This window comes from Arabidopsis thaliana (assembly GCF_000001735.4).
Source record: "Arabidopsis thaliana chromosome 1 sequence".
Classification (NCBI taxonomy): Eukaryota; Viridiplantae; Streptophyta; class Magnoliopsida; order Brassicales; family Brassicaceae; genus Arabidopsis; species Arabidopsis thaliana.
The window spans coordinates 28,830,881-28,856,815 of record NC_003070.9 but is presented as its reverse complement, the minus strand read 5'-3'; the positions used below and the strand labels follow the sequence as shown (position 1 = coordinate 28,856,815).

The following is a 25,935-nucleotide window of genomic DNA, read 5'->3' as shown; positions in this document are numbered from 1 at the left end:
GTATCAGAAGATATTTGGACCCACCATTTCTTTTTTATTTATTTATTTACGATTGATTTTGGTAGTCACTATGGGTAGAGTATGAATTTGAATTTTGAAATAACTGAAATTTATATGTTTTTTTATATATTAAAAGATATGATTGTCAAGGGAAATCTAAGTATTAGTTTTTTTTTTTAAACTTTTTTTTTTTACTTCCTTATTGAATCATTAATACAACATTTCATGATTCATTACTAAATCCACAATAAGTTTTTATACTCTTACACGTGTGCTTATTTTGTAGAAGCGTTACAATTCACATTAAAAAGGTTAAAAAGTGTATATTTTTTTTTTTTTTAGTATCTTATCGAATTATTAACAATAGTGTCGTTCTTCTTCTATATTGTTTAAATTTATGTTATCTTAGTTTGGACATATAAATTTATATTAATTTAAATTTAGTAGATACAATGTGAGTTTTAAAAACACAATATTGTAGAATTTCATCACCAAATCATGTCCAAGTTATTATACTCTCGCACATATATTTATTTTATGGAACCAATAAGTGTTACAATTCAGATAAAAAAAAGTTATAAATTTATATATAAATATATTAAACTTAAATTTGTATATAGTGATTAAAAAGTGATTGGTATCACGTTTTAGAAGATACCATATTTGGTTAAAAACATTAGTCACAATAAATGATTCTATTTTACACGTATGCTTACTTTGTGAAACTGTCAAGCGTTACAACTCGAAAAAAGTTGTGAAACGCTTGTAAGTAGAAAACAAACGAATCGAAGTACAAAACGTCAAATTTAATATCTTAATTTACATTTTAAAATTAAAATCTAACATTAATATTTGTTTACTGAAATATCTATACATACAAGACCTCAACTCAATTTTCTCAAGGTAGAAGTAGAACCTAGCTAGTAGAACCCATTGATAATCTTTGAAATAATAAAATATGCCGATAGTTTTGAAAAAAAAAACATTTTTTCGCCAACGTTCGTTTATGGGCCTAATATTCTGTTGGGCTGTTGCCATATATTTGTAAAATCTTATTCGTAGAACAAAATTGTTAAGTTCGTGTCCGCGAGATCAGAGTTTGTGTCCGGTTATACGATTCGTCGGTACCAAAACCCTCCGAGAAGTGTTTCAGGTGGGAAGGTATCTCTGTCTACACGATGTCCGGCGAGGAAGAAGCCACCGTGAGGGAGCCACTAGATCTGATTAGGCTGAGTCTCGACGAGAGAATCTATGTCAAGCTCCGGTCAGACCGCGAACTTCGCGGCAAGCTTCACGTACGTTTTCTTGTGCCCTGCTTAGTACCTTGAACTTGTCACTACTTAAAATACTCGTTCCACACATAGTTCGTTTGAATTTTGTAACTTTATTTTGCCGATTTCACTGTTTTGGTGTCGAATTTGGTCCTTTTTTGGGGGAAAGTCTAGGGTTTTGATTTTCAAGTTTCAGTTTCTAAAAACGTTTTCTCGAGTTATGGCGATGAGCTTGCAATTGGGAATTTATGGTTTGTGTAAATTTAATTTTGACAAAGTTCTTAAATTTTGGAAGATTTCTACACTCTTGAGTTACTCACTTAGGTTTGATGTTGTTGTTGTTGTTAATTCTTTGGGCAGGCGTTTGATCAGCATTTGAATATGATTCTGGGTGATGTTGAAGAAACTATCACTACAGTAGAAATCGATGACGAGACATATGAAGAGATTGTTCGGGTACGTGCTTTTTCTTACTCAATAGTTAACTTTATAGGTATTTGAGGGGGATCTTGATGAGTTTCTATCTCAAGTTAAGGATATTGTTAGAGAACAAGTGTACAAGTGTCTTTTAGCTTTCACTATATACAGAAGTTTCAGCTCAATGTAGAACATTTACTTAGACAAGAGATTATATCCTACACGAATCTTATTGTTCTGGAAGATATAAGCTATTGGATCGAAATTAGGAAGGCATTTCCATGTAACTGACTGTTTCTAGTAGAGAAGTCTCTTTCTTTAAGCTTCTTAGGCACACACATATTAGTTGTTGGGACTCCTCTAGGCGGGCTACAATTCTGATCTGATTAGGATAAGTGGCTTTTGTCTCTCATGTATGTGATTAGTTTTGTTTACTATCTCTGATTGCAGACTACAAAGCGGACGATTGAGTTTCTATTCGTGAGAGGAGATGGAGTGATATTGGTGTCTCCACCGCTGAGGACAGCAGCCTGAGTTCAAACTCAAATCTTTTGTGTCCTCTTTTCGTAAGGGGAATTTGTGACTATTCTTGTATTTAGTCACTTCTTGTCTTAACTAAAACAAGCTTGAAGAAGCTACTTTGCTTAAATTTCCAATGCTTTTCAGATACTTTGATCGTGTGATATACTAATTACAACCCAATTATCTGAGTTCACAAATAAAGATAAGAGTCTGAAAAAGACAGACAAACAAACAAAAAAATGCACCAGGAACAAGAGAATTATGATCATTTACGTACAAATAAACGGAGAAGAAATTATTAAATAAACAAAGTTGGTCTCTTATTATCTTCGTCTGGGTCGGGCATTAATGGGAGAACCAGATGATTGTGAGCCTCTGTAGTTTCTGCTTGGAGAATCCATTGATCCTCTAAAGGAAGAGTAGGTAGCTTTGGGTAATGGAGGCGTTGACTCTAATGGGGCTGACTCTGCAAAGCATGCTGTGTTCACACGAGTTCTCTCCAACTCTTGTTGTAGCAATTCGTTTGAACACTGTTTCGTTAGAGCCTGTTCACGAAATAAAACAAAATGATCAAAATTGAGGTTTTGATATTTGATCAAATCTGTTGAAAAGAGAAAGGAAATGTATGTGTTACGAGGAGGTCATCTGCTGAAACAGATTGCTTGTCATCTGAAACTGTGTCTTCGCTGCCACGAGTTGGTCTACGATTATGCCCTGGGGTCTCGACTGCTTCACTGATGCTCTCTATAGCTATCTCCAACACGGTTCCTTGTAGAGATTTAAGAGACTCGGTTGCAGCGCTTGTAAAATATGAATACAGTACTGTTTCAAAATATTCAAGCTGCAGCAGTTGTGATGAAAATTCAGAATTAGCAAATCACAAATCTGCAAAGCTTCTCTGCTTCTGTAAAAACAACTTTGTTTCTCATTATGAGATGAAGTTTTTGTTAGTGAGCATCTCTAATGATGAAAAGAACAAGTTACCTCAAACATCAGTTGGCAGAAACCATTTGCATCAATTGATCTTAGGTCACTTGATCTGTTTTCTTCCACAACACTCAGAAAAGTGTCGATTAGACCTTCGATCAGCACGCCAAGAATCTTGTCCAGGAGGGGTTTAGCACCAGCAAAGACCTGCAGTTTTATTTTCCGGTGCAAAGTTATTAGGATTTTACACTATGAACACTGTCGAGGAACACATTTTAATGTCAAAATGTCTAAAGAACCACAAAACGACCAATAATTTTTTTTCATGAGTATACCTCTGCATGGACAGCTACAAGAGTGTGCAACAGCTCAACAGCAGCATCTCGTATGCCCTGGAAGATTGGAGTAAATATTTAAGTAATTCTTTTCTTCATTCAAATCAAGAAGCTAATAGATATCGTTTCGCATAGATTTCTTACTTTCACTTGAGGTGCTGATCCCCATTGAATACCAGAGTCCAGCAAATAATTTGTGGCCGCTGTTCTGATCAAATTTGCCTGAACAGGTGAAATTCTCGGAAATTTAAAGTTCTATTTATAACACTTAGCAAAAGCATACATAGGCTAATATGGCTGGAAAAAAATTAATACCTTAGCAAAAGTGTAATGCTCGAGGACCTTCTCTCCGAGTCCAGAGAAAGACATTATTAGATCTTGAAGATCACTACTGTCTTCATTTTTGTCTCTGAATAAGTGAAAACACAAAAATCTTAGTTTAGTGAGCTATAACACCATATACAAAATCCACCCATGAGAACAGTATTTGATTATGAATCACATCAAATTTAACCGTTAATACCTATTATCCAGTTTGACTCATTTAAGTATGCACGAGTATGCCCAACTTGTTTACCACTTAGTAAAGACGATGTTCAGAAGAGCACTAATGACGTTTATTAAGCAGGGACTAACCTAGACTGTAACCATGTATATTTGAACTTGTTGTAAAGCTCTGAAGCAAGTTCATCTTTGCAGTAACCTATATTACTTAAGACCATCAACAACCGCCTGTGAGGATCAATTACACTTCCGTAGGTGTTGGCTGATGGTTCTTCCTGATGCTCATCAGAATATCCGTTTTTCCAATTATCTTGTCTGGAGGTGCTTTGGGAAAGATCAGCACCAATTTGCTCCAAGTGCGCTGGCATATGGTGAAAGCAAATTAGCATATCAACGTAACCACTTTAAAGTGTGCATTTGCCTGCATTCCGGTGTTTGCATGAGGATATTATCAAGGATGCTTGGTTAAAATTCGTACCAGCAAAATCCAGAAAGCAGTTCAAAAATGCCAGTCTAACGGATATTATGATTTCTTCAATTTGGGCAAACATATCTTCTGATTTGGCAGCTTCACTTTTGACAGACAGAATCATCCTGAAAAAGGTATACACGGAAATCAACAGGTTAACAAAGTAAACACTGTGGTATGAAAAAAGTACACATTTGTATATGCAGTTTCCTGAATAGCAATGAGAAGCATATAAGACCCCTTTCCTATCATACAAACATGGTACAGTCATTTGATTTTACATGTCTCAGCATAGAATTGGTAATCACGGTATGACAAGCTAGAATCACAATTACTGACTATTGGCATTTTGTTTTTTCTAATGTATACAGAAAAGACTAGACCTTGATGTATGTACTGGAAACATAGACGTCTGGAACTCCAAATACAACAAATAGAAAAAACTGGGGTTTTTCACTTCCACAGTGTAGTAAACCTCACAATGTAAATATTTTCTATATGTTACCAAAATACGGTTGAAACTTACAGATTGACTTGTTCCATGCCAGAGACAATAACTGAACGGAATGCAAGAGGCAAGTAAGAGATGGCATATGGAGATCTATTCCTTTCAAGAATAGAAACCGGGATCCACGTCTCCTCTTTTGATATTCCTTCCGTGGAGGCCCTCATCCAAGAGCAAAGCCTTTGGATATAAATCTTAGTGATTTCCGCCTGGATTTTTCTCAGTGCAACGACTGCCATAACCAAAAAGGTTATACAGCATCTTAGTCTACTTAAATTAAACAGCAAGCTCAAGCTTCAGAAGAAGTTCAAATACCAGCACTGTGGGGCGTTGACTCTTTGGCTTCAAAAGCTTGGCATGCTTTTGATACTTCGTTAATGGCATCACTCATAAATGGGCGGAGAATGCATGATTCATCAAAATCACAAAATGTGCTGTTCACCTACAACAGCAGTAATCAGGAGAAGAAAATATTTAGAGCCACTTTATAGCACAGATACCACAGGATTGTCCTTCTAATGTGAAGAAAAGTTCCAATGAAGAGGTCACTTAATTAGAAAACAAAGATAATACCTTTGCTTCATAGACAGAAATAGTCTTGCGTATCATCCCAGCAACTTCTTCCAAAGAATGAGTTGAATATCTTGCCTCTGTGACCTTCTCCTCAGCTTTATTGGCTGAAGTATCAGTAACTTGGGAGGACTAAGCAAATCAAAGTTAAATTCAAATCAAATGAAGAACTATTTCCAATTCAAGAAAGAAATAATAACTACAGAATTAATCTACTCTTGGGTCAGTATAGGGATCTAAGCAGAAAGAATAGCGGATACCTTGGCAAATTTTCCACTGAAAATAGATATAGCTGTTTTCCAAAACACAGGGATATGATGCACAAGCACAGCAGTCAATCTTTTGATGTATCTTCCCTTCAAAATATCAATCTCTTCGCTGGGGAATTCCACTGATTGTAGGTCAACTTGAACTGCATTATTTTCATTAGAAGAGGCGGTATCTGACTAGAGGATGAAAAAACAAGGCACGTTATCATCTAAAGAACTGAATATTGAATAGTCTTTTAATGATATATCATTCTCAATGCTAGACTCACATATGAAACGCCATTTTGTTGAATTTGTTGCCACTTTGCATCTGAGATGGCTTTCTCATGAGTGTCGTTACGCAAAATTTCCACCCTTGCTTCATGATCATATGTACATTTCTCAAGCAAGCCGTGGATTCTATGATTCTGTAATTAAAGAGCCAATTATGAAAATACACGAGGATTGCAACAAAAAGTGTAGGAGACATATAAATGTGCTAAGTTGAAACAAATGAAAGATTTTATAAGCTAAAAGTCACTCTGATACTCAAAGCAAATCTATTAGGAATCCAGATTCCACACAGAACATAGTAAGAAGTAGTAAAAGAGTGACATCTTCGAATATACCGACCTGAACATTTAGATAATGCCACACAGGATCAGATTCGGGTTCCAGCTCCAGCAAAAGCCTCACAGTGTTTTCCAGCTAAAATAAGAACAGACCTCAGATATCAAGACAAAAAAATAGACTGGAAAAAAATTTAGTCATTTTATTTAGTAGGTACAACAACTGGGAAAATGTAAAACGGGATATCCTAAATAAAAGTTAACATTCATGATGGCTGCAATATTGACATGATATCAGTAGTATGGTTAATGCATTTGGTGAATATTTGAATGAAGGATTGTTCAGTTTAATTACTAGTTGACATTAAAATAAAATGAATTATAACTGACATACACTTGTAAAGTCTATTTTCGGATCTTCCATAGACTTGTATAGTGTGCCTTTAAATTCCAGCATAACTTTCTCAACCTCCTCGAGTACACGCTTGAGTATATTAACCTGAAAGCAGCTTGTTTTTCTATATTGTCAAGAGCCTTGTTATGTAATTAAATTAAATCGTAATAAAAAGAAGGCTCAGTGCTTATAGGAATGTGGATAGGATCTGTCTCAAGAGAGTGTGATTGAAAATTCAGGCATACATGAGAAGGTAGAGCAATAGATTTCGCCTTCTTGTATTCTCGAACAGCCAAATCATATTCACCCTTGCTAATACTGCTACGAATGATACTGGGTAAATTGAACAGTGTCCGGAATCTCTGAAGCATTCCTTGGACAGACCTGATTTTCTCAGCTTGAGCCTAAATGTGATTTTGAAAAAGGCTTCAGCAAAATGAAAGAGAGTGACAAGCAAAAGAAGTAAATCAGAATCACACCAACCTGTCTCTCAAAAAGTGGCTCAAATGCAAGATTGGCCCTCGATGTCACACTTTTCATACAATTAAACAAATGAGTAGTTCCTGAACCTTCGGGGTCTTCTTCAATCCGCTTCAGTTTTGACTCAATATCTATTAAGAAAATCAGTGGTCAACATGAAAATGAAAGAAGAAAAAAACATAAATTATTCAGTTGGAAGTAATAATACATACCATCAATTGTTGTTTTACATGAGACGAAGCAGTCAAAATTGTCCTTCACCAATTGTTTCCTTTGCAGATTCCGACCCTTTAAGTCACTTTTCAAGCCAAGGGCACCAGCCTCCAAATCTGCTGCAGTCGTGTCTTGGTGAATACGGGAAAGAAACAGCTTCGGATCGAAATGATCAGAGAAGTAAACCAATTTTTCTGCAAATACTCAGAAAAAGATACATAACAATTAGACAACTGGAAATTGTACATCGAATTAGCCCTCCAAAAAATTGTAAGTGCTACTGTTCACTCGAGTTGTAGATATGGTAAAGAAAGACATACCGCGAAGAGTATTATCCACTTTCTCAGCTTTTGATGGGCTGCCTGACGACTCAGTGATTAATCTCAATGTCTTATTGTCTATGATCCTATGAAGTAGACAAATTCAGGTTTAGATATGTTCTACCATATCAAAGACAGAGTACAAAGCATCTGACTGGCTTCCATGGTAAGCAAAACGAAACGAGAGCAATTACCCTAATTTTAGTGGATCAATACATTCCATTCCACGAGGAAGTGACTGCAAACTAGTCAGAGCCACTTTCTTCCCAGGTGCAGGTGCTTTACCTTCTACTTTCTGAACCACGGGTGCTGTTCTCGATTCCCTCATATCACGAACCCTACGAGCAAGCTGCCAAAATGCCACCGGAATTTCAGTGAAAATGGTCATCTTTCCACTTATACATCCATATGATGCTATGGTTCTAAAATCACTAATGGCATGCTAATTATCAAGCTCTCTATATCAACTCAACACCAGAAACTATGGATAGCATTCACCGTATCCCACGAATGGTATTGTTCAGTGTCGTACAATTCAACAAATAGATCAATATATCGAATTCAAACTCTTGAACTTGATCGAACAAGCAAAGCCATAAGCATTCACTGATGAATCTCGCCACAAATACATACCTCAGCTTCATTAACCCGTTTCCAACAATCAGGCTCTCCTCCATCCCAAGCACCATCATCTTCCTTCCTCGCTCTTCCCTTCTCTCGTACATCGCTACCTCTTCCTCTCCCCGCACCACCACTAGAACCACCTATTTCCCTTTCCCTCTCCAAATCATCATCCCCGCTCGAAATGCTAAGCAATTCCACCTCCGACTCCTCATCCTCATCCATGGAAGGCTTCCTAACCGCCGCAGCAGACTTCTTCGGCGGAGCGGCAGCCGCAGCCACAGGCTTCTGCTGTCGAGGCTGCTGCACTAAATTGGCAACAGGCTTACGAGCAGAAGATGAAGGAGGTTTCTGATAGGTGAGATCTCTCTTAGCCTGCTCTTTCAACGCCATTTGAAGAAGCTCATCTTCGTCAAGATCATTGCTATCGCTCGACATGTTTCGGCGATTCAGATGATCGATCTCAGTCTCCTCCGCCTTGAGCTATAGTTAGAGATCTGAGAAGCTTTAGTTTCGATTTTGAGATTTCAGTTTGTGATTTGTGTGACAATTTTAATTTGTTTTTTTTTTTCTTCCAGAAATATTGATTTTTAGATTAAAAGGTGTAAACGTGGAAAAATCAAAACATGGCGATGATAAGAAAATAATATTTTCCGGTGTGGTGGCTTTTTGACCGGATAATTTGGTATGAAGGACAGACACACAAGATGTCAGTAACTCGATTTTATCCTCAAAAATGACTCTTAGATTAATTTAGATTATTTGCAAAAAATTATTACGTTGCGACGTGATTTGTCCTTCTCTGAGATATACATTTTGAATACTGGAAGCAATGAGTAATTCACAGAAAAGTTGTTCCAGTATTGACTGTGAACGAAATGGAGCCTCTGTTGAAAATGTCAAGATTCAAGAAGCTAAATGTTAGATTGACAAGGAACTCTTCGAGACATAATTCATTTGAGGCTCCAATAGTAGTTGAAGAAAATGAATCAAGAGTGCATTAAGGATAAGCCATAAGGAATGATTGATGATTCACCTTATTTCCTCAGAAACCAAAGGTGCAGGATCTGTTATGATTATGAGAATGTTCTGGATTCTACACTGGAAAAACCAGTTGATAGTTTCTCAAATAATAAGCACTAAAGAGTTGAATTCTGAACTTATGGAAGGACAACGTGAAGAGAAAATTGAGCGAGACACAGTTTTAATATCTGCAGTTAAGGAGGACAAAGAGGAAGTATCATCACACTCTGTACTTTTTGTCAAGCGCTTATCACCTGCTTCAGTGCAAGTACCAGTGAGCAGCACTGAAGCTGAGCTAGTCGTGTCTACTGGCCGTTACCTTGTTAAGAATATCGTTTCAATATCTATTGCTGAGAAAACTACCAAAACTAAGAGAGAAACTCTTATTTGCACTCCTAGATCTGAGAGTGTAGCTCTATAGAAGGTATATACTTGTATTCATTTGATTTGAGTTACTTTTTCAGTTTTATGGCTAAACTAATTTTGTTCTAATCCGTGTTTCTTTCTGATTTTAATCACAGCAATCTTGGAAAACTCAGTTGAATGTTGGAAGGAGATTCACTCAAACAAAGATGATGATGTGAAAGGTTCCTTAGAGAAGGAAGTACAAGCAGCAACTTTACATGGAAACTTTTTTGAACACAACACTTAGAACAACAGTGCAGAAGAAAGAATGGAGATAACTAAAGTCGGTTGTGCGAGTGTTGGTCATTGTCTGAATCTAACACCAGAAAAACTTATGGATGAGTACACTCAGTTGGAGCTAGAAGAAGCAGTCGGCACTAAAGTCAAGAGGCTCTTCCGAATAAATGAAGACAGTGAATCAAGAATTCGTAAAAGAAAAGCCACAAGGAATGGCTGAGGAGGAGGACTTACTCATACATCTGAAACCAAAGCTACAAAACATGTTATGGTTTTTTACACTAAAAGTTTCAGGTCATATTTCACCGGTAAGTAACACTCATCAAGAGGTGGATTCTGAACCTTTGGAAGGATAACATGAAGAGAAACATGAGCAAGACACTATTATGATGGATGTGATTAAGGAAATATGTATGTTGCATGGTATTAGTCGTAGATGAGTCCTTTATTGGAATTGAAACATTTGTTCAGTCTTTTGGTCGAATTACTGCTAGTTGTAAAACAGAAGAGTAATATGTCTATACAAGTGTGTAAATAGTACTCTTTTGTGCCAAAAGATTTGACTTAGTTCCTCCTCTGTTATCTTAATAGATTTTACAACTTTTTGGGTTGAGTACTGAGGCTGACCTATAAAACTTAATAAAACTTTTGTTTCATCAAAAGGCTCTCTAATGAAAGTTCCATCTGAGTGAAAGACGAACGATCATTTCGCACAAACTACAAAGAGCTGAACAATCATTTACCACCAATCCAACTAATACCAGAATGAAAACATTATTATATAGCATAAATAAAGTTTAACTAAATTATATAGAAATGAAAACTAGCAATCCCAATAAGACCAGTACTTGAGAGGCAACATTATTATTATTTAGCAACATCATAAATAAAGATTAACAAGGACAATAGAAGCGAATACGAAAGAACAATCCCACTAAATAAGCATAGTACTAGTACTTAAAGAGAATATTTAGCTTGAGCAACCAACCAGTTTAATGAATACAGACCAACTCTTGATCTTCATATAAGCAGAGTACTATCAACATGATCCAAGAAGGTGTCCACAAATCGAAACTCATGACCTTCACCCATCATTTGAACCTTAGATCTTCTGAATGCTTGTGTATCAGTATTGTATAAGATGACAGTGAGTGATCCGTCTTCTTTAACCCTGATTGGTGCAAAAACAAGTTCGTATGTTCCTTGGGTTCCTCGGAAACGGTAGTCATAATCTTCATTGTCTTGAGCATAATCTTTCCATTTACGAATCAGGATGGAGTTCATCGACCATTTTCTTGTATCGACATTCCAAACCCACGTTTCAAGATAAGCATCGCCGCCATTCGATTGGTAAATGAAACCTCTTGATTCATTCACTAACGCAAATCCCCCCTGTTGACTGTAATTGACAAGTCTCCAGGAACCTTGATTCAAATCGACTCCATCAGGTGATGTAATGGGCATAAAAGTTTCAGACCTGACGTCGAAGGTCATTATGATACTTTTCGAGTGAAAAGCAGCAAGATAGTATAAAGTTCCTCTGTAAAATACTCCAGCACCAATTACTGTGTGCGGAAATTTGCATACTATCTCTCGCCAAGGTTCTTTACCCGATCCCACCGTCAAAACAAGATGTGGAGTTTCGGGCTTTGTCCTTGTACATAACACCTTGAATACATCCTTCTGTTCATCGTATCCTAAATGAGTTATGATCCTCGTTGTTTCATCTGCTTCGACGATTGGTAAAGCCAGAAATTTTGTCGTACCGGGATTGCATATCACAATTCGAGCTGATTCTCGTTCTACAAGGCAGATCAACCCACGGACGGGTGGAGAAAACAGAAATTCTCCTTGAAGAGAGGTGATGATCCGTTGTTCTCCAGAAGACAAGAGTGGTTTCTCCTTTTCTTGAAACGAGGTAAACAACACATGAGGTGTTATTGTACCATTGGCGGCGAACAACACTCGGGGGCATCTCATCGATCGGCTCAAGTAGAGTTCTTTGAAGCTTTTCGTACGGATCATAGATGCCAATTTCTTCGAGACGCGGCTACATGTCACAAGGGAATTGGGAGACATCCGTAACAGAATCTCCCTTTTTAGTTCTTCAGGAAGATTTTCGAAACTTGTAATTCCCTCCATTTAATCTCTAATCTAACGATATTTTTCTTATGCTAAGTTTATTTTCTTTAAATAAAATATATGTGTTATGAGACTGAGTGAGATGGAATTTATAGGAAACCTCAGAGTTTGTTACCAATGTCGTGAGTTAACTTGTTGATTTTTTTTTTAATTAACGCGTCCATCTTTAATTTCATTTCATGCATGTCAACTACATCTAAAACCACAAGGAGAAATAGTATATTCTTCCACACGTAAAAAACTTACTTGAAATGTTGGCCAATCAACGTAGAGATTATTGGATGTCAACATTGTGAAGAATGAAATTGACAGATTTTATTTCCTCCTACTCTTTAAGTTCTTCGCTTACAATTGAATCCCACGTGAAAATGTGGATGTTTTTAGAAAGCTTTTCACTTTACCTCTTTCTTTGTACAGAAAATTGCAAGAGAAGAAAATATATATGGTATTACTATTACACGTCAAAACTTACTCATTTTAATGACTAATTTAGCAGAGAGAGATTCATTGTTAAGCGTGACTTACAAGGTTTTCTTTCATCGCACACATCTAGTCGTCTACCACAAAATCAATTTATTCATAGAAACACAGGTTTTCAGTTTCCACTTTAATTTTTTGTAAAATAATTCTTCAATTTATTCATAGTCACCAATTCTTTATAGTTATATTTTATTTATTTTTTTCTTTTCGGTTATTCATTGGAGATTGTATACATGCTTAATGTGAGAATTTGGTATTTTAATAAGATAATAATGACCAGTATTATAAGTAGTATTCAGAATTTTCTTACTCCTAATTAAATTAATTAATTATAATGCTTTTATCATCTAGCTACTAATTGCATGGAATTCTCTACGTACGTGGTCCTTTTCATAGAATACCGCAACAAAAGGCATGGTAATGATAGCCATAAAAATATATTCCAATATCTAATGTTTCTCCTCACACTTGTTAATTAAGCACTTTGTATTACCCTCTCTTAAATGAATGGGTCGTCTATCGATCATAAACAGCTTCCCTCCTAAATAAGGTATGTGATTCTAAAATACCTTTCTCCATAAGAAAATAAGAAAAACTTACTACAAATGTTGGCCAATCAGCATAGGGATTCTTGAATGTCAAGCATGAAATTGACAGATTTTATTTCCTCGTATGTTTTAGTTCTTCGAATTCAATTGAATCCCACGTCCAAATATGGATAACGAGTTAACTTTTTTTGTAGAAGGTTTTCACTTTACCTCTTTGTACAGAATTGCAAGAAGAAAGAATGGTTTCATACGTCAAAACTAACTCATGTATAATGACTAAGCTAGCAGAGAGAATTAATGTTAAGCGTGACTTGAAAGGTTTTCTTTCATCGTCCACATCCAGTCGTCTACTACAAAATCAATTTATTCATAGAAACACGTTTTATCTTTTTAAAGGTTTTCAGTTTTCACTCTAATTCTTTGTACAAATTGTTGAAAAGGAGGTTTTAAAACTTAAGTCGTCAATTGTTTTCTATTTATCTCTTTTCACTGAAGATTGTATGCTTTATGTGAGAATTTAACTTTTAATAAGATTATACAAATTTCGATAATTTAAGTAATAAAAACTACATTATATTCTTATATTTGTTGATATTATATAATAATATAACCAACCCATCTCTCCTTAATTTTTAATTACTTATTTAGTGAGTAAATAAAAATGATTAAATTGGGAAAAAAACAAGAACAAAAAAAAACTAGTCTCCACTTCATTTACTTTCCATTTTGTATTGCTTTCAGTTTTGTATAATTTGAAAATAGTAGAGCAAATCACAGCCTGGGCTTAGCTATAACTTTTTTTTATCATCTAGCTACTTTTTTTTTTGTGTGCACCAATTCATCTTGCTACTTTAGTCATCATTATTTAAATTTTGCATCACATTTTCTTCCCGGTTATTATTTGAAGATATATACTAATAATATACTGTATATGATGATTGTAGCTCGGTTGAGTTAACCCTAATTAAGGTTTAGTGTGTAGACCGGGTTCAAGAGGCCTCTATATAAGTCAGAGTCTGTAACAAACTCTCTTTAACGAAATAACATGCTTTATATGAGAATTTAGAATTTCAATAAGATTATATAATTTCAGTATTACCTATTAAGAGTTTTCTTGATATTGGCTAAATTAATTAACAGGGTTACAAATTTCAGCCTAATATAGTTATTAAAAAAACGAATCAGGAAGATAAATCGCTTCGTTATGCAGCAGACACGACGTAACAACAAGGCCCGCGAGTGTTTTAAGCTCTAGAGTAGACATTTGACTGTTCAGGGAATCTTGAAGATTCTCTTCAGTTTCAATAGGAGCTTCCATTTCTCTGTCGACATTTCTTTCTGCAATTGTTGTTATTGGTTTTAATTTCGAGCATTTGTTTTGGTTCAAAGAAAACGTAGATGGGAAACAACTTATCTTATCCTCGACTTACCATGTAGTCAGCTTTGAGTATGTCGATAGATCTCCTCGAAATGTGACTCACAAGCTCATCTTCCATGTCAAAATGCCTTCCAAACATCTTCTGTTCTTCGCGATTTGAAGCAACAATCTGTTATATAACCAGAGAAAAGCATCAAGTTGAAACCTCAGCAACTTTTGTCTCTCTCTCTCTCTCTCTCTATACAAAGGTTGTTGAAGGGAATGATCCCCTTATTACCTTAATCGCCACCTCGTCGCCCTTCTCTGCATAGTCAACAGGCTTGTGGTTGTTCTCAATAGAGGCAATGCGGCCAATATCTGTGAACTCTCTGCCCGGGACGCAAATGGGGGTTCCGATCTAAAACAAACAAGACGAATGTTAAAAGGAGTGAGAATCCTATGACATGTGAGCAAGTTACCGAGAATATAGCAGAGTAAGAATAGGATACCTTAAGTATACCGTCGTGGACCTTAACTCCAAGGATTATTGGGTCTCTCTTATTGAACACACAGTTAGGTAAAATCTGAAGGACACATGGGAAGACTGCCTCACCGGCTGATTCCTTCTTTTTCTCCTCTTTGATATTCTCAATGTAAACCTGAAACTGATTGAATAACTGATAGATGATATCAGCGCAGAAGATTTTTACTCCCATTTCGTCTGCAAGTTCACGAGCCTCTGTAGTCACTTTCACATCAAAAGCCAAAATTGTAGCATATTCCTTTTTCTTCTCGAGCATCACTCCAGCCTTCATTATATCCTTCTTATGCACAGGCCCTATCCCAATACCACTGACAGGTATATTTACAGCTGGGGTCTTCAAGAATTCAAGCAATGCTTCTAATGACCCTAATGTAGACGTTTGTACATAAACTCCTTCACCACTTTTGTCAATCCTGCTCAAAACCGATTCCATATCTTCCATAGCCGACTCCTTCATTGCCTCGATGTCATCATCAGGTCCAACCACATGCAGGGAAGTACCAGCAATTGCGTGTTCAAGGCCCTTTTAAACACAACCCAAAATATTTAGGATATCATCTAAACGTCAGTATATTTAATACCAGCTGCTAGTGACAAAGATTATAGTAGAGTTAGTCCATTTCACCTGGGCAGTAATTTTGATGCCTTGTGCAGCCTTTATTTCTTTGTGATGCAGATAAGTACCCTGCAACATCAAAACAACACTTTTTGATGTGTGTTAAAAAAATTGACATCGGCAACAATTTGCATAATGTATGTTACTCGAGGAAAAAACAGTAACAAGAGACATGAAGTGGAGATCTAAAAGTACCTTCACCCTTAACTCCTTCATTGGATGAGGAGTCAGTAATGCTCTAATCGTTGTGACAATAGGTCCCTGAAATATGAGGAAGAATAAGCTCACTTTTCTAAGTTCTATGTATACCCAGTGCGTTACTTGTTTGGATCATTAGTTTTTTTACTTGCCTGTAGCCCACAAACGACGATTTGATCACCTTCATGGAGTTCACCGTTTACCAACACAACATCAATCGTTGTACCATGGCCTTCAATAACTTTGACCTCAAGTACAGTACACTGTTCAACAATTTCAAGAAAAGATCAGAATCCGCATGCTGAAGTATTGCAGAAACAAGTGTTACCTAAAGAGAAAGGAAAGAGACCTGCACTTCGTCAACATATGTAAGTTTCTCAACCATTGTTTTCTGAGCCCATTGAACCAACCACAGCAAGAGATCTGGGACCCCTTCTCCACTGTAATATCAAGAACCAACGTTACCCAATTACGTTTAGGATGAATAACTTGTCTGTTACGCTGTATATTACAAACAGTAAATAGAGACTCATACCTAATAGCACTAGTAGGAACAATACTGAAAGTTTCTCCCATGTCTTTATTCTTGTAATAAAGCTCAGTGTTGAGTCCTTGCTCCTGGAACTCGTTTATAATCTGGAATACCAATCAAACAACATAATTTGAACAACATGTACACAAATTGATAGCTCAAACCATACAATAAGAAACTCTAGACCTATAACTTACTTTTTTCAGCCTCAAGTTAAATTCATTTATAACATCTTTATTTTGCTGCTTCATTGCCTTCACGATAGGAGCATTCTTGCATGTTTTCCATCCATATAGCCTATCCACCTGGAGGAAGGTGAAGATATTATTTTCCATATAAGTTTTGCAACAGAGAAAAAAATCCCATCCTCGCAGAATGACAAGCAGTGTTACCTTATTCAATGCAATAATGAACTCTGTATTCCTCATCCTCAAAAGATTTAGAGACTCTATGGTTTGCGGCTGTAAACCATGCGTTATGTCAACCACCAAAATGGCAAGGTCACACAAACTTGAACCTCTTGACCGCAGATTAGTGAAGGACTCATGGCCAGGTGTATCGATAACCAATAGACCAGGCACCTTAAGTTTTGCATCGGCTTTCAGTTCCCTGGTCCTCTCTCGGATGTTTTTGGCAGGGAAATATGTTGCACCAATCTGCTGAGTTATACCTCCAGCCTCACCTTCCTGTACATTTGTTCCTCTGATACAATCCAACAGCTTTGTTTTACCACTATCGACATGACCCATGATACAGCAAATGATAGAACGGAGTTTTTCTCCACCTTCTTCTATAAATTCATTTGGAGCTAAGCATTTACCCTTCTTAGCACGTTTTGTCTGTGTAGCAGCATCTTCTACTTCAGAAATAGCTTTCACCGCAGCTGTTTCTAGCTTGCTCATACCTGCTGGTTTAGCTGTTGGCTTTTCAGTTTCATGGTCTGTAAAAGTTCAAAAAATTAGATTAAAACAGACATTAAACACTAGGAAGAAGAGCAAAGAACTACATATCATACTAACCTGAATAATGTGCCTTAAATTCTTTCTTAACCACATGCTGAGCTTCTTCCTCTTTATCGTCAAAATCACCTCTGATTTTAAGATCAACATTATCCCAGCTTTTTGCATCCCATTCATCATCTTCCTCAACCCCATTCTCCTGAGCTACATCAGCAGGTCCTCCTGATTTCTCGCCTAAGTTTGCTGACTCTAGTAAATCAACCTTTTCAGTGTCTGCTGAACCAACTTCACCTAAAGCATGGTTTTCTTTTGGCTCTACCTCACCTTCCACCTGGACAGAAGTGTCATTGCCTTTCTGGCGAGATGATTTTTTCTTGTTGGCATAAATGGGGCGCTTTGAGGAAGTAGCATCATCATCATCGTCTGCAACAGGAAGACCTCCACCAGCAGCAAGCAGCTGGTTCTTAAAAGCCTCCCTCTTTTGAGCTTCACTCTTTTGCTTTGCAGTTAGAAGCTTGCCCTCTAGCTTCTTCCTCAACAGTTTCTCCTTTTCCTTTTCCTTTCTTTTACGCTTAGCCTCCTCAGCTTGAGCATCAAGCTCTTCCTGCCTGCGGCGCTCCTCTTCCTCCTTCCTCAATTTTTCTTCTTCTTCCTTCTTTTTTCGCTCTTTGGCTTCTTGCCGACGTGCAAGAGCCTCTTGAATCTCTCTAACATGTTTAGGAATTTTCTTCTCTGCTGCTTTACCCTTTGCATCCTTCTTCCTCGGCTGTAGCGGCTCAGTTACTGATTCTTCTTGTTTTTCCTCCTTAGCCTCTACAGAAGAGGTTGCCGCAGCAGCAGCAGCTGCTTTTTTTTCCTTTTCTTTCTCCTTCTTCTTTTTCTTTTTCTTGGCTGCAGCAGTCTCAACAGTCTCCTCTTCTCCTTCTCACCGGTATTCTCTACAGGTGCAACTGGCTCAGGCTGAGCTTGATCTTTCTCTTCTTCGGAAGCAGGCTTTCCAGCAGCAGGAGTTTCTCCAAGTTCTGCCAGAAGCTTGTCCAAATCATCATCTTCCTGAAGTGTCCTTCCACTCTTGTTCTTCTTCTTATGTTTCTTACTCCTTGCCGATTCTACAAGCTCCACACTCTTAGAATCAGAAGTTTTAGATTGACTACTTTCTTCATCACCTATTGAGGCCAAGACACTGCTGCTCTTCTTTTTAGATGATTTTTTCCTACCTGAAAACGTGATATCATTATCCTCTGCTTCCTCCCTGTTATCTTCATCAGCAAGCAGGGCAAAGCTAACAGAGCCACCGTCTTTTTTACCTTTCGACTTCTTATTATTCCCTACAAAAGCATTATCCGGAACAACCTCTTCCTCCACCGCAAACTTATCAGCAAAATCATCGTCGTCATCCTGCTGCTGCTGCGTACCCTTCTTATTCCTTTTCTTACCCTTCTTCTTCCCAGTGATAACAACCTTGTTTTCCTCAACTTTAGGCTCCTCAAGACATATTGAGTATTCATCATCATCAATTTGAACAGATTTCTTATCAGATTTAGAACCAACGAGAGATGACGCAAGTGGTTGCTCATCATCTCCACCTCGAGAACTCGGCTCCTTCCGACCCATGGATAAATTACAGAGCCGGTTCCAAATTCTTTCCGGCTAATCAATCAATCCAGGTAAAAAAAAATTAGTTTTTTTTGAGGATCGGCACAAAGGACACAGGAGATGAGAGAATCGAAGAAGCTTACCTTACGTGAGTAATCAAAGCGAGCCGTTTGAGAGAGAGCAAAAACTCTTACTTCATCACTAATCTAATCCTTTTTTTAATCTAATTTCTCAACTCTAATTCCAATCCATTATTAGCCCAATTATTAAAGCTCCTCTCCCAAGCCCAATATTCAAAACCCAATTTACAAACATTAATCATTTTCTTCTAACAAGCCCAAATTCACAAAATCAAAAGCAAAAGAAAAAGGAATAATATATCTGCCCCGTTCTCACCTGAATGGCTGAATCAATCATAGACAGTCGAAAAGTGTTTCTACTAAACCACACAAGCATGAATGTTATGCCTATCTAACAAAAGTCAGCTAAAGAAGCATGTGTCCATTGTTGAGGATGGAGAGAGATGAGTCAAGATCAGAGATAAGCCAAAGGTTCATGTTCCATGATACCTGAGCTGGAGTGAGATCATACTTCACTGACTTGCCCGAAACTAGAAAATTTTCAACGACCGCCACGACTCTCCGAGAGAAACCCGGTCTCAAGCAATCTCCCTTGCACGCGAGTGGCAATCCTAGGTCTTTTCAAGCAATTACGTTTTCTTTTGTTCCTAGAGAAACGAATCGAGAAGCTCATGCCTTAACAAAGCTCTCTCTTAAAAACTTCCAAAAACAAAAAACATTGGATGCGGATATGTTTTAGAAAAGTATTTCAAACAAATCATAACGCGAGAAGATTATTTTTTTAAATGAATACTTTAAACAGCTAAATCATGCTGATTTCCCTTATTTTAGTCCATATTAATAAAATTTATGTGTCTTAATTATATAAGTTAGATTTCAGTATATTAAAACGTGAAAATTACAACTGTTGAATCCCATTCAGAAATTACATTTTATAACAAAGAATATGACATATCTTTTATTTTAAAAGAAAAAATAACACTATCGAGAAAGAAAACGGAGAAAAAAATAGTATTTAACAAACGTCACAATTTTTTTTTATTAGAATCGGTAAAATCTACACAGCGTTTAGCTCAACCCTAGGAAGCTTCACGCCGGTTTCTCAAAGCTTCGCTATTTCTCGGTTCTCTACTCTCTCTCTCTCTCTCTCTCTCTCTCCGCGCCGCGCTCTCTCTCTCTAAACTTAGCTCAGCCTATCGATTAATTCCTCTCCGGAATAAGGTAAAGCTTCTTCGATTCTCTCCTCTTAGCCACAGTATCGCTTCCTCGTCTCTCTTGTGGTTTCATTTTCTAAAAGGATTGTGTTGTGCCGATCCCAGAAAACCTAATTTGTTTCCGTTCGAATTGTAGGAAATTTCACCTCGATTTATTGATTAGTCGGAAGAATTCGGAACCAATTCTGAACCAGACCTGAAATTTTCCAATGGGGCGGAAGAAGCCGAGTGCTCGAGGTGGAGATGCTGAGCAGCAACCTCCTGCGTCATCTCTCGTTGGTGCTACTAAATCTAAGAAGAAAGGTGCTCAAATTGATGACGATGAGTACTCAATAGGTACTGAGTTGTCTGAGGAGTCTAAAGTTGAGGAAGAGAAGGTTGTTGTTATCACTGGGAAGAAGAAGGGTAAGAAAGGTAATAAGAAGGGTACGCAGCAGGATGATGATGATGATTTTTCTGATAAGGTTTCGGCTGCGGGGGTGAAAGACGATGTTCCTGAGATAGCTTTTGTTGGGAAGAAGAAGTCGAAAGGTAAGAAGGGCGGTGGTTCTGTTAGCTTTGCCTTGCTTGATGATGAAGATGAGAAGGAGGATAATGAATCTGATGGTGACAAAGATGATGAGCCAGTTATAAGTTTTACGGGTAAGAAGCATGCGTCTAAGAAGGGTAAAAAAGGCGGTAATTCATTTGCCGCTTCAGCTTTTGATGCACTTGGTAGTGATGATGATGATACAGAGGAAGTGCACGAAGATGAGGAAGAAGAGTCTCCTATCACCTTCTCTGGTAAGAAAAAGAAGTCATCTAAGTCTTCGAAGAAGAACACTAACTCGTTTACCGCTGATTTGCTCGATGAAGAAGAAGGGACTGATGCTTCAAACTCTAGAGACGACGAAAATACAATTGAAGATGAAGAGAGCCCTGAAGTAACGTTTTCAGGTAAGAAGAAATCTTCTAAAAAGAAGGGCGGCAGTGTTTTGGCCTCAGTAGGTGATGACTCAGTTGCAGACGAAACTAAAACTTCTGATACTAAGAATGTGGAGGTTGTGGAAACTGGAAAGAGTAAGAAAAAGAAGAAGAATAACAAGAGTGGAAGGACAGTACAGGAAGAGGAAGATTTGGACAAACTTCTTGCAGCACTTGGAGAAACCCCTGCTGCTGAAAGACCTGCTTCATCTACGCCTGTAGAAGAGAAAGCAGCTCAGCCTGAGCCAGTTGCACCTGTGGAGAATGCTGGTGAGAAGGAAGGAGAAGAAGAGACTGCTGCTGCGAAGAAAAAGAAAAAGAAGAAGGAGAAAGAGAAGGAGAAAAAAGCAGCAGCTGCTGCTGCAGCAACCTCTTCTGTAGAGGTTAAGGAGGAAAAACAAGAAGAATCAGTAACTGAGCCACTACAGCCGAAGAAGAAGGATGCAAAGGGTAAAGCAGCAGAGAAGAAAATTCCTAAACATGTTAGAGAGATGCAAGAGGCTCTTGCTCGTCGGCAAGAAGCTGAAGAGCGAAAAAAGAAGGAAGAAGAAGAAAAATTGAGGAAGGAGGAAGAGGAGCGCCGCAGGCAGGAAGAGCTTGAGGCTCAAGCTGAGGAGGCTAAGCGTAAGAGAAAGGAAAAGGAAAAGGAGAAACTGTTGAGGAAGAAGCTAGAGGGCAAGCTTCTAACAGCAAAGCAAAAGACTGAAGCTCAAAAGAGGGAGGCTTTTAAGAACCAGTTACTTGCTGCTGGTGGAGGTCTTCCTGTTGCAGATAATGATGGTGATGCTACTTCCTCAAAGCGTCCCATTTACGCCAACAAGAAAAAATCATCTCGCCAGAAAGGCATTGACACTTCTGTTCAGGGGGAAGATGAGGTAGAGCCAAAAGAGAATCAAGCAGATGAACAAGATACTTTAGGTGAAGTGGGTTTAACAGACACTGGAAAGGTTGATTTAATAGAGTTAGTAAACACAGACGAAAATTCAGGACCTGCTGATGTAGCTCAGGAAAATGGGGTTGAGGAAGATGACGAAGAAGATGAATGGGATGCGAAAAGCTGGGGTACGGTCGATCTTAACCTTAAAGGTGATTTTGATGACGAGGAGGAAGAAGCTCAGCCTGTGGTTAAGAAAGAATTAAAGGATGCTATATCAAAGGCGCATGATTCAGGTTAGTATGAAAATTTAGTTCTTTGTTCTTCCTAGTGTTCCATCCATTGTCTGATTTTTGTCTAATCTTTTGCATTTCTACACAGAACCTGAAGCTGAAAAACCAACAGCTAAACCAGCAGGTACAGGCAAACCACTAATAGCTGCCGTAAAAGCTACACCTGAAGTGGAAGATGCTACACGGACAAAACGTGCTACCCGAGCAAAAGATGCCTCTAAGAAGGGTAAAGGCTTAGCTCCAAGTGAATCTATTGAGGGTGAAGAAAATCTCCGCTCTCCCATTTGCTGCATCATGGGTCATGTCGATACTGGTAAGACAAAGCTGTTGGATTGCATCAGAGGAACAAATGTACAGGAAGGCGAGGCTGGAGGTATTACTCAGCAGATTGGTGCAACATATTTCCCAGCTGAAAACATCCGAGAGAGGACCAAGGAACTGAAAGCCGATGCAAAACTCAAGGTGCCAGGTTTATTAGTTATTGATACACCTGGCCACGAGTCCTTCACGAATCTGCGGTCAAGAGGTTCAAGTTTGTGTGACCTTGCAATTTTGGTGGTGGACATAATGCATGGGTTAGAGCCACAAACCATAGAATCTCTAAATCTTTTGAGGATGAGGAATACAGAGTTCATTGTTGCATTGAATAAGGTAACACTAATTGTCATTCTGCGAGGATGGGATTTTTTTCTCTGTTGCAAAACCTATATGGAAAATAATATCTTCACCTTCCTCCAGGTGGATAGGCTATATGGATGGAAAACATGCAAGAATGCTCCTATCGTGAAGGCAATGAAGCAGCAAAATAAAGATGTTATAAATGAATTTAACTTGAGGCTGAAAAATGTAAGTTATAGGTCTAGAGTTTCTTATTGTATGGTTTGAGCTATCAATTTGTGTACATGTTGTTCAAATTATGTTGTTTCATTGGTATTCCAGATTATAAACGAGTTCCAGGAGCAAGGACTTAACACTGAGCTTTATTACAAGAATAAAGACATGGGAGACACTTTCAGTATTGTTCCTACTAGTGCTATTAGGTATGAATCTCTATTTACTGTTTGTAATATACAGCGTAACAGACAAGTTATTCATCCTAAACGTAATTGGGTAACGTTGGTTCTTGATATTACAGTGGAGAAGGGGTCCCAGATCTCTTGCTGTGGTTGGTTCAATGGGCTCAGAAAACAATGGTTGAGAAACTTACATATGTTGACGAAGTGCAGGTCTCTTTCCTTTCTCTTTAGGTAACACTTGTTTCTGCAATACTTCAGCATGCGGATTTCTGATCTTTTCTTGAAATTGTTGAACAGTGTACTGTACTTGAGGTCAAAGTTATTGAAGGCCATGGTACAACGATTGATGTTGTGTTGGTAAACGGTGAACTCCATGAAGGTGATCAAATCGTCGTTTGTGGGCTACAGGCAAGTAAAAAACTTATGATCCAGACCCGAACAAGTGATGGCACTGGGTAGACATAGAACTTTTCTAAGTGATCATATTTTCTTCCTCATATTTCAGGGACCTATTGTCACAACAATTAGAGCATTACTGACCCCGCATCCAATGAAGGAGTTACGGGTGAAGGTACTTTCTGATTTCCACTTCATGTGTTTTATTACTGTTATTCCCCAGAAATATGGTTCATGCAAATCACTTCCTAGGTTCTTTTTCTATACACAATGAGAATTCCTGGTCTGATGTTTCAGGGTACTTATCTGCATTACAAAGAAATAAAGGCTGCACAGGGTATCAAGATTACTGCCCAGGTGAAATGGACTTCTATATTCTTTATTAAATATACTTATGTTTAGATCACATCCTGAACCATTTTTGGGTTGTGTTTAAAAGGGCCTTGAACACGCAATTGCTGGTACTGCCCTGCATGTGGTTGGACCTGATGATGACATCGAGGCAATTAAGGAGTCGGCTATGGAAGATATGGAGTCGGTTTTGAGCAGAATTGACAAAAGTGGCGAAGGAGTTTATGTACAAGCGTCTACATTAGGGTCATTAGAAGCATTGCTTGAATACTTGAAGTCCCCAGCTGTAAAGATACCTGTAAGTGGTATTGGCATAGGGCCTGTGCATAAGAAGGATGTAATGAAGGCAGGAGTTATGCTCGAGAGAAAAAAGGAATATGCTACAATTTTGGCTTTTGATGTGAAAGTTACTACAGAGGCTCGTGAACTTGCAGACGAAATGGGAGTTAAGATCTTCTGCGCTGATATCATCTATCATCTATTTGATCTGTTTAAGGCTTACATTGAGAATATCAAAGAGGAGAAAAAGAAGGAATCAGCCGATGAGGCAGTCTTCCCATGTGTCCTTCAGATTTTACCTAACTGTGTGTTCAATAAGAAAGACCCAATAGTCCTTGGAGTTGATGTCATCGAGGGTATACTTAAGGTATCTATGCTTTTAATTTCCTACATTCTCTGTAACTCTCACCCATGATGACACAAGTGCTAGGGTTCACACTTTCTTATCTGTCTTGTTTGTTTTCAGATTGGAACCCCCATTTGCGTCCCTGGCAGAGAGTTCATCGATATTGGCCGAATTGCCTCGATTGAGAATAACCACAAGCCTGTTGACTATGCAAAGAAGGGCAACAAGGTGGCAATAAAGGTAATAATTGGATCATTCTGTTTTAACAAGGTTGCAAATCTTTTGCTTACAGAGAAGAAAAGAGTTATGTTTGCTGCGGTTTCAGTTTCACGCCTCGTAATCGATGGTTTCTTTGGTATACAGATTGTTGGTTCGAATGCTGAAGAACAGAAGATGTTTGGAAGGCACTTTGACATGGAAGATGAGCTAGTGAGTCACATATCGAGGAGATCTATCGACATACTAAAATCTAACTACCGGGTAAGTGGAGAAAATGAGCTTGTTTCCCCTTTTAAATCATCATTTTGATAGGAAAACTGATGTAGATCAAAAACCCAAACTAATTTGCAGGATGAATTATCGTTGGAAGAATGGAAGCTAGTAGTGAAACTGAAGAACATCTTCAAGATACAGTAGGAGATTCAAATGTCTACTTTGGAGCTTGAAACACTCTCACATGCCTTGTTATGCCGTGTCTGCGTCGATGCAGAACAAATAGATTCGTCTTCCTGCTTCTAGCGGAGAAGCCTTCACAGAAGATTTGAAAGAGAGACAAGAGAGAGTTTTTGTTTTTGGTTTATTTTCTTTCTTTTTTTGGTCTTTCTCCCTGAAAAGTGCTGAATAATTGGTTCATGAACCTTCATGCTGGCAAATTGCAGGGGAAAGAAGAGCCTTGGGTCTTGAGATATACCACATATCATCTTTATATATGCTTTTTTTGACTTATTTCCATTTTTGTTGACAAAGGAAAATATTCGAATAAATGTTTTTGTCCAATTACTATGTTCTCTGTGGTGTCAAATCTTGAGTTTCCGTTAAGGGAAAATACTTACAAAAATGAATTATCACATCTAATATCAAGTTACAGTCATGAAGTTTTGGTGAAAGCTCATCTTCGTTTA

The 25,935-nt window shown here is 37.9% G+C and overlaps 6 protein-coding genes and 1 long non-coding RNA gene across 7 annotated transcripts; 4 read left to right on the top strand and 3 right to left on the bottom strand.

Moving 5' to 3' along the window:
• Positions 1-1,065: 1,065 nt before the first annotated feature.
• LSM3B (Small nuclear ribonucleoprotein family protein) lies at positions 1,066-2,402 on the top strand. The gene is made up of 3 exons (NM_106337.2): positions 1,066-1,295; positions 1,632-1,727; positions 2,139-2,402. Exons 1-3 carry the CDS (start codon positions 1,179-1,181, stop codon positions 2,220-2,222), a joined length of 297 nt encoding a protein of 98 aa, NP_177812.1. The 5' UTR covers positions 1,066-1,178; the 3' UTR covers positions 2,223-2,402.
• SEC5A (exocyst complex component sec5) lies at positions 2,317-8,945 on the bottom strand. Its single transcript, NM_106336.4, has 21 exons — positions 8,378-8,945; positions 7,939-8,093; positions 7,745-7,830; positions 7,424-7,618; positions 7,215-7,342; positions 6,977-7,135; positions 6,732-6,836; positions 6,402-6,476; positions 6,059-6,196; positions 5,781-5,966; positions 5,524-5,652; positions 5,266-5,392; positions 4,972-5,182; positions 4,455-4,570; positions 4,109-4,337; positions 3,788-3,881; positions 3,617-3,694; positions 3,473-3,529; positions 3,195-3,344; positions 2,845-3,051; positions 2,317-2,755 (listed from the first exon to the last, which is right to left on the bottom strand). The coding sequence occupies exons 1-21, from the start codon at positions 8,801-8,803 to the stop codon at positions 2,534-2,536; spliced, it is 3,273 nt and encodes a 1,090-aa protein (NP_177811.2). The 5' UTR covers positions 8,804-8,945; the 3' UTR covers positions 2,317-2,533.
• AT1G09677 lies at positions 8,073-8,597 on the top strand. Its single transcript, NR_139672.1, has one exon. It is a non-coding gene; the product is annotated as an other RNA (long non-coding RNA).
• Positions 8,946-9,527: 582 nt separating the features above from the next.
• AT1G76840 (uncharacterized protein) lies at positions 9,528-10,250 on the top strand (the record flags this gene model as incomplete). Its single annotated transcript, NM_106335.1, has 3 exons — positions 9,528-9,795; positions 9,910-9,975; positions 10,054-10,250. The coding sequence occupies 3 exons, from the start codon at positions 9,528-9,530 to the stop codon at positions 10,248-10,250; spliced, it is 531 nt and encodes a 176-aa protein (NP_177810.1).
• A 660-nt stretch (positions 10,251-10,910) lies between these two features.
• Positions 10,911-12,172, bottom strand: AT1G76830 (F-box and associated interaction domains-containing protein; the record flags this gene model as incomplete). The annotated part of the gene is made up of 1 exon (NM_106334.2): positions 10,911-12,172. One exon carries the CDS (start codon positions 12,170-12,172, stop codon positions 11,051-11,053), a length of 1,122 nt encoding a protein of 373 aa, NP_177809.1. The 3' UTR covers positions 10,911-11,050.
• Positions 12,173-14,249: 2,077 nt separating this feature from the next.
• On the bottom strand, positions 14,250-19,243 carry AT1G76820 (eukaryotic translation initiation factor 2 (eIF-2) family protein). The gene is given in 13 exon segments (NM_106332.6): positions 14,250-14,538; positions 14,631-14,747; positions 14,856-14,975; positions 15,067-15,624; positions 15,727-15,786; positions 15,913-15,978; positions 16,068-16,178; positions 16,265-16,355; positions 16,451-16,551; positions 16,645-16,752; positions 16,840-17,387; positions 17,467-19,056; positions 19,146-19,243. Coding segments are annotated over 12 exon segments (3,500 nt in total). The 5' UTR covers positions 19,021-19,056; positions 19,146-19,243; the 3' UTR covers positions 14,250-14,472.
• An 824-nt stretch (positions 19,244-20,067) lies between these two features.
• On the top strand, positions 20,068-25,914 carry AT1G76810 (eukaryotic translation initiation factor 2 (eIF-2) family protein). Its single transcript, NM_106331.5, has 13 exons — positions 20,068-20,303; positions 20,433-22,429; positions 22,515-23,077; positions 23,165-23,272; positions 23,366-23,466; positions 23,562-23,652; positions 23,740-23,850; positions 23,948-24,013; positions 24,136-24,195; positions 24,278-24,835; positions 24,935-25,054; positions 25,178-25,294; positions 25,385-25,914. The coding sequence occupies exons 2-13, from the start codon at positions 20,506-20,508 to the stop codon at positions 25,448-25,450; spliced, it is 3,885 nt and encodes a 1,294-aa protein (NP_177807.3). The 5' UTR covers positions 20,068-20,303; positions 20,433-20,505; the 3' UTR covers positions 25,451-25,914.
• Positions 25,915-25,935: the final 21 nt, after the last annotated feature.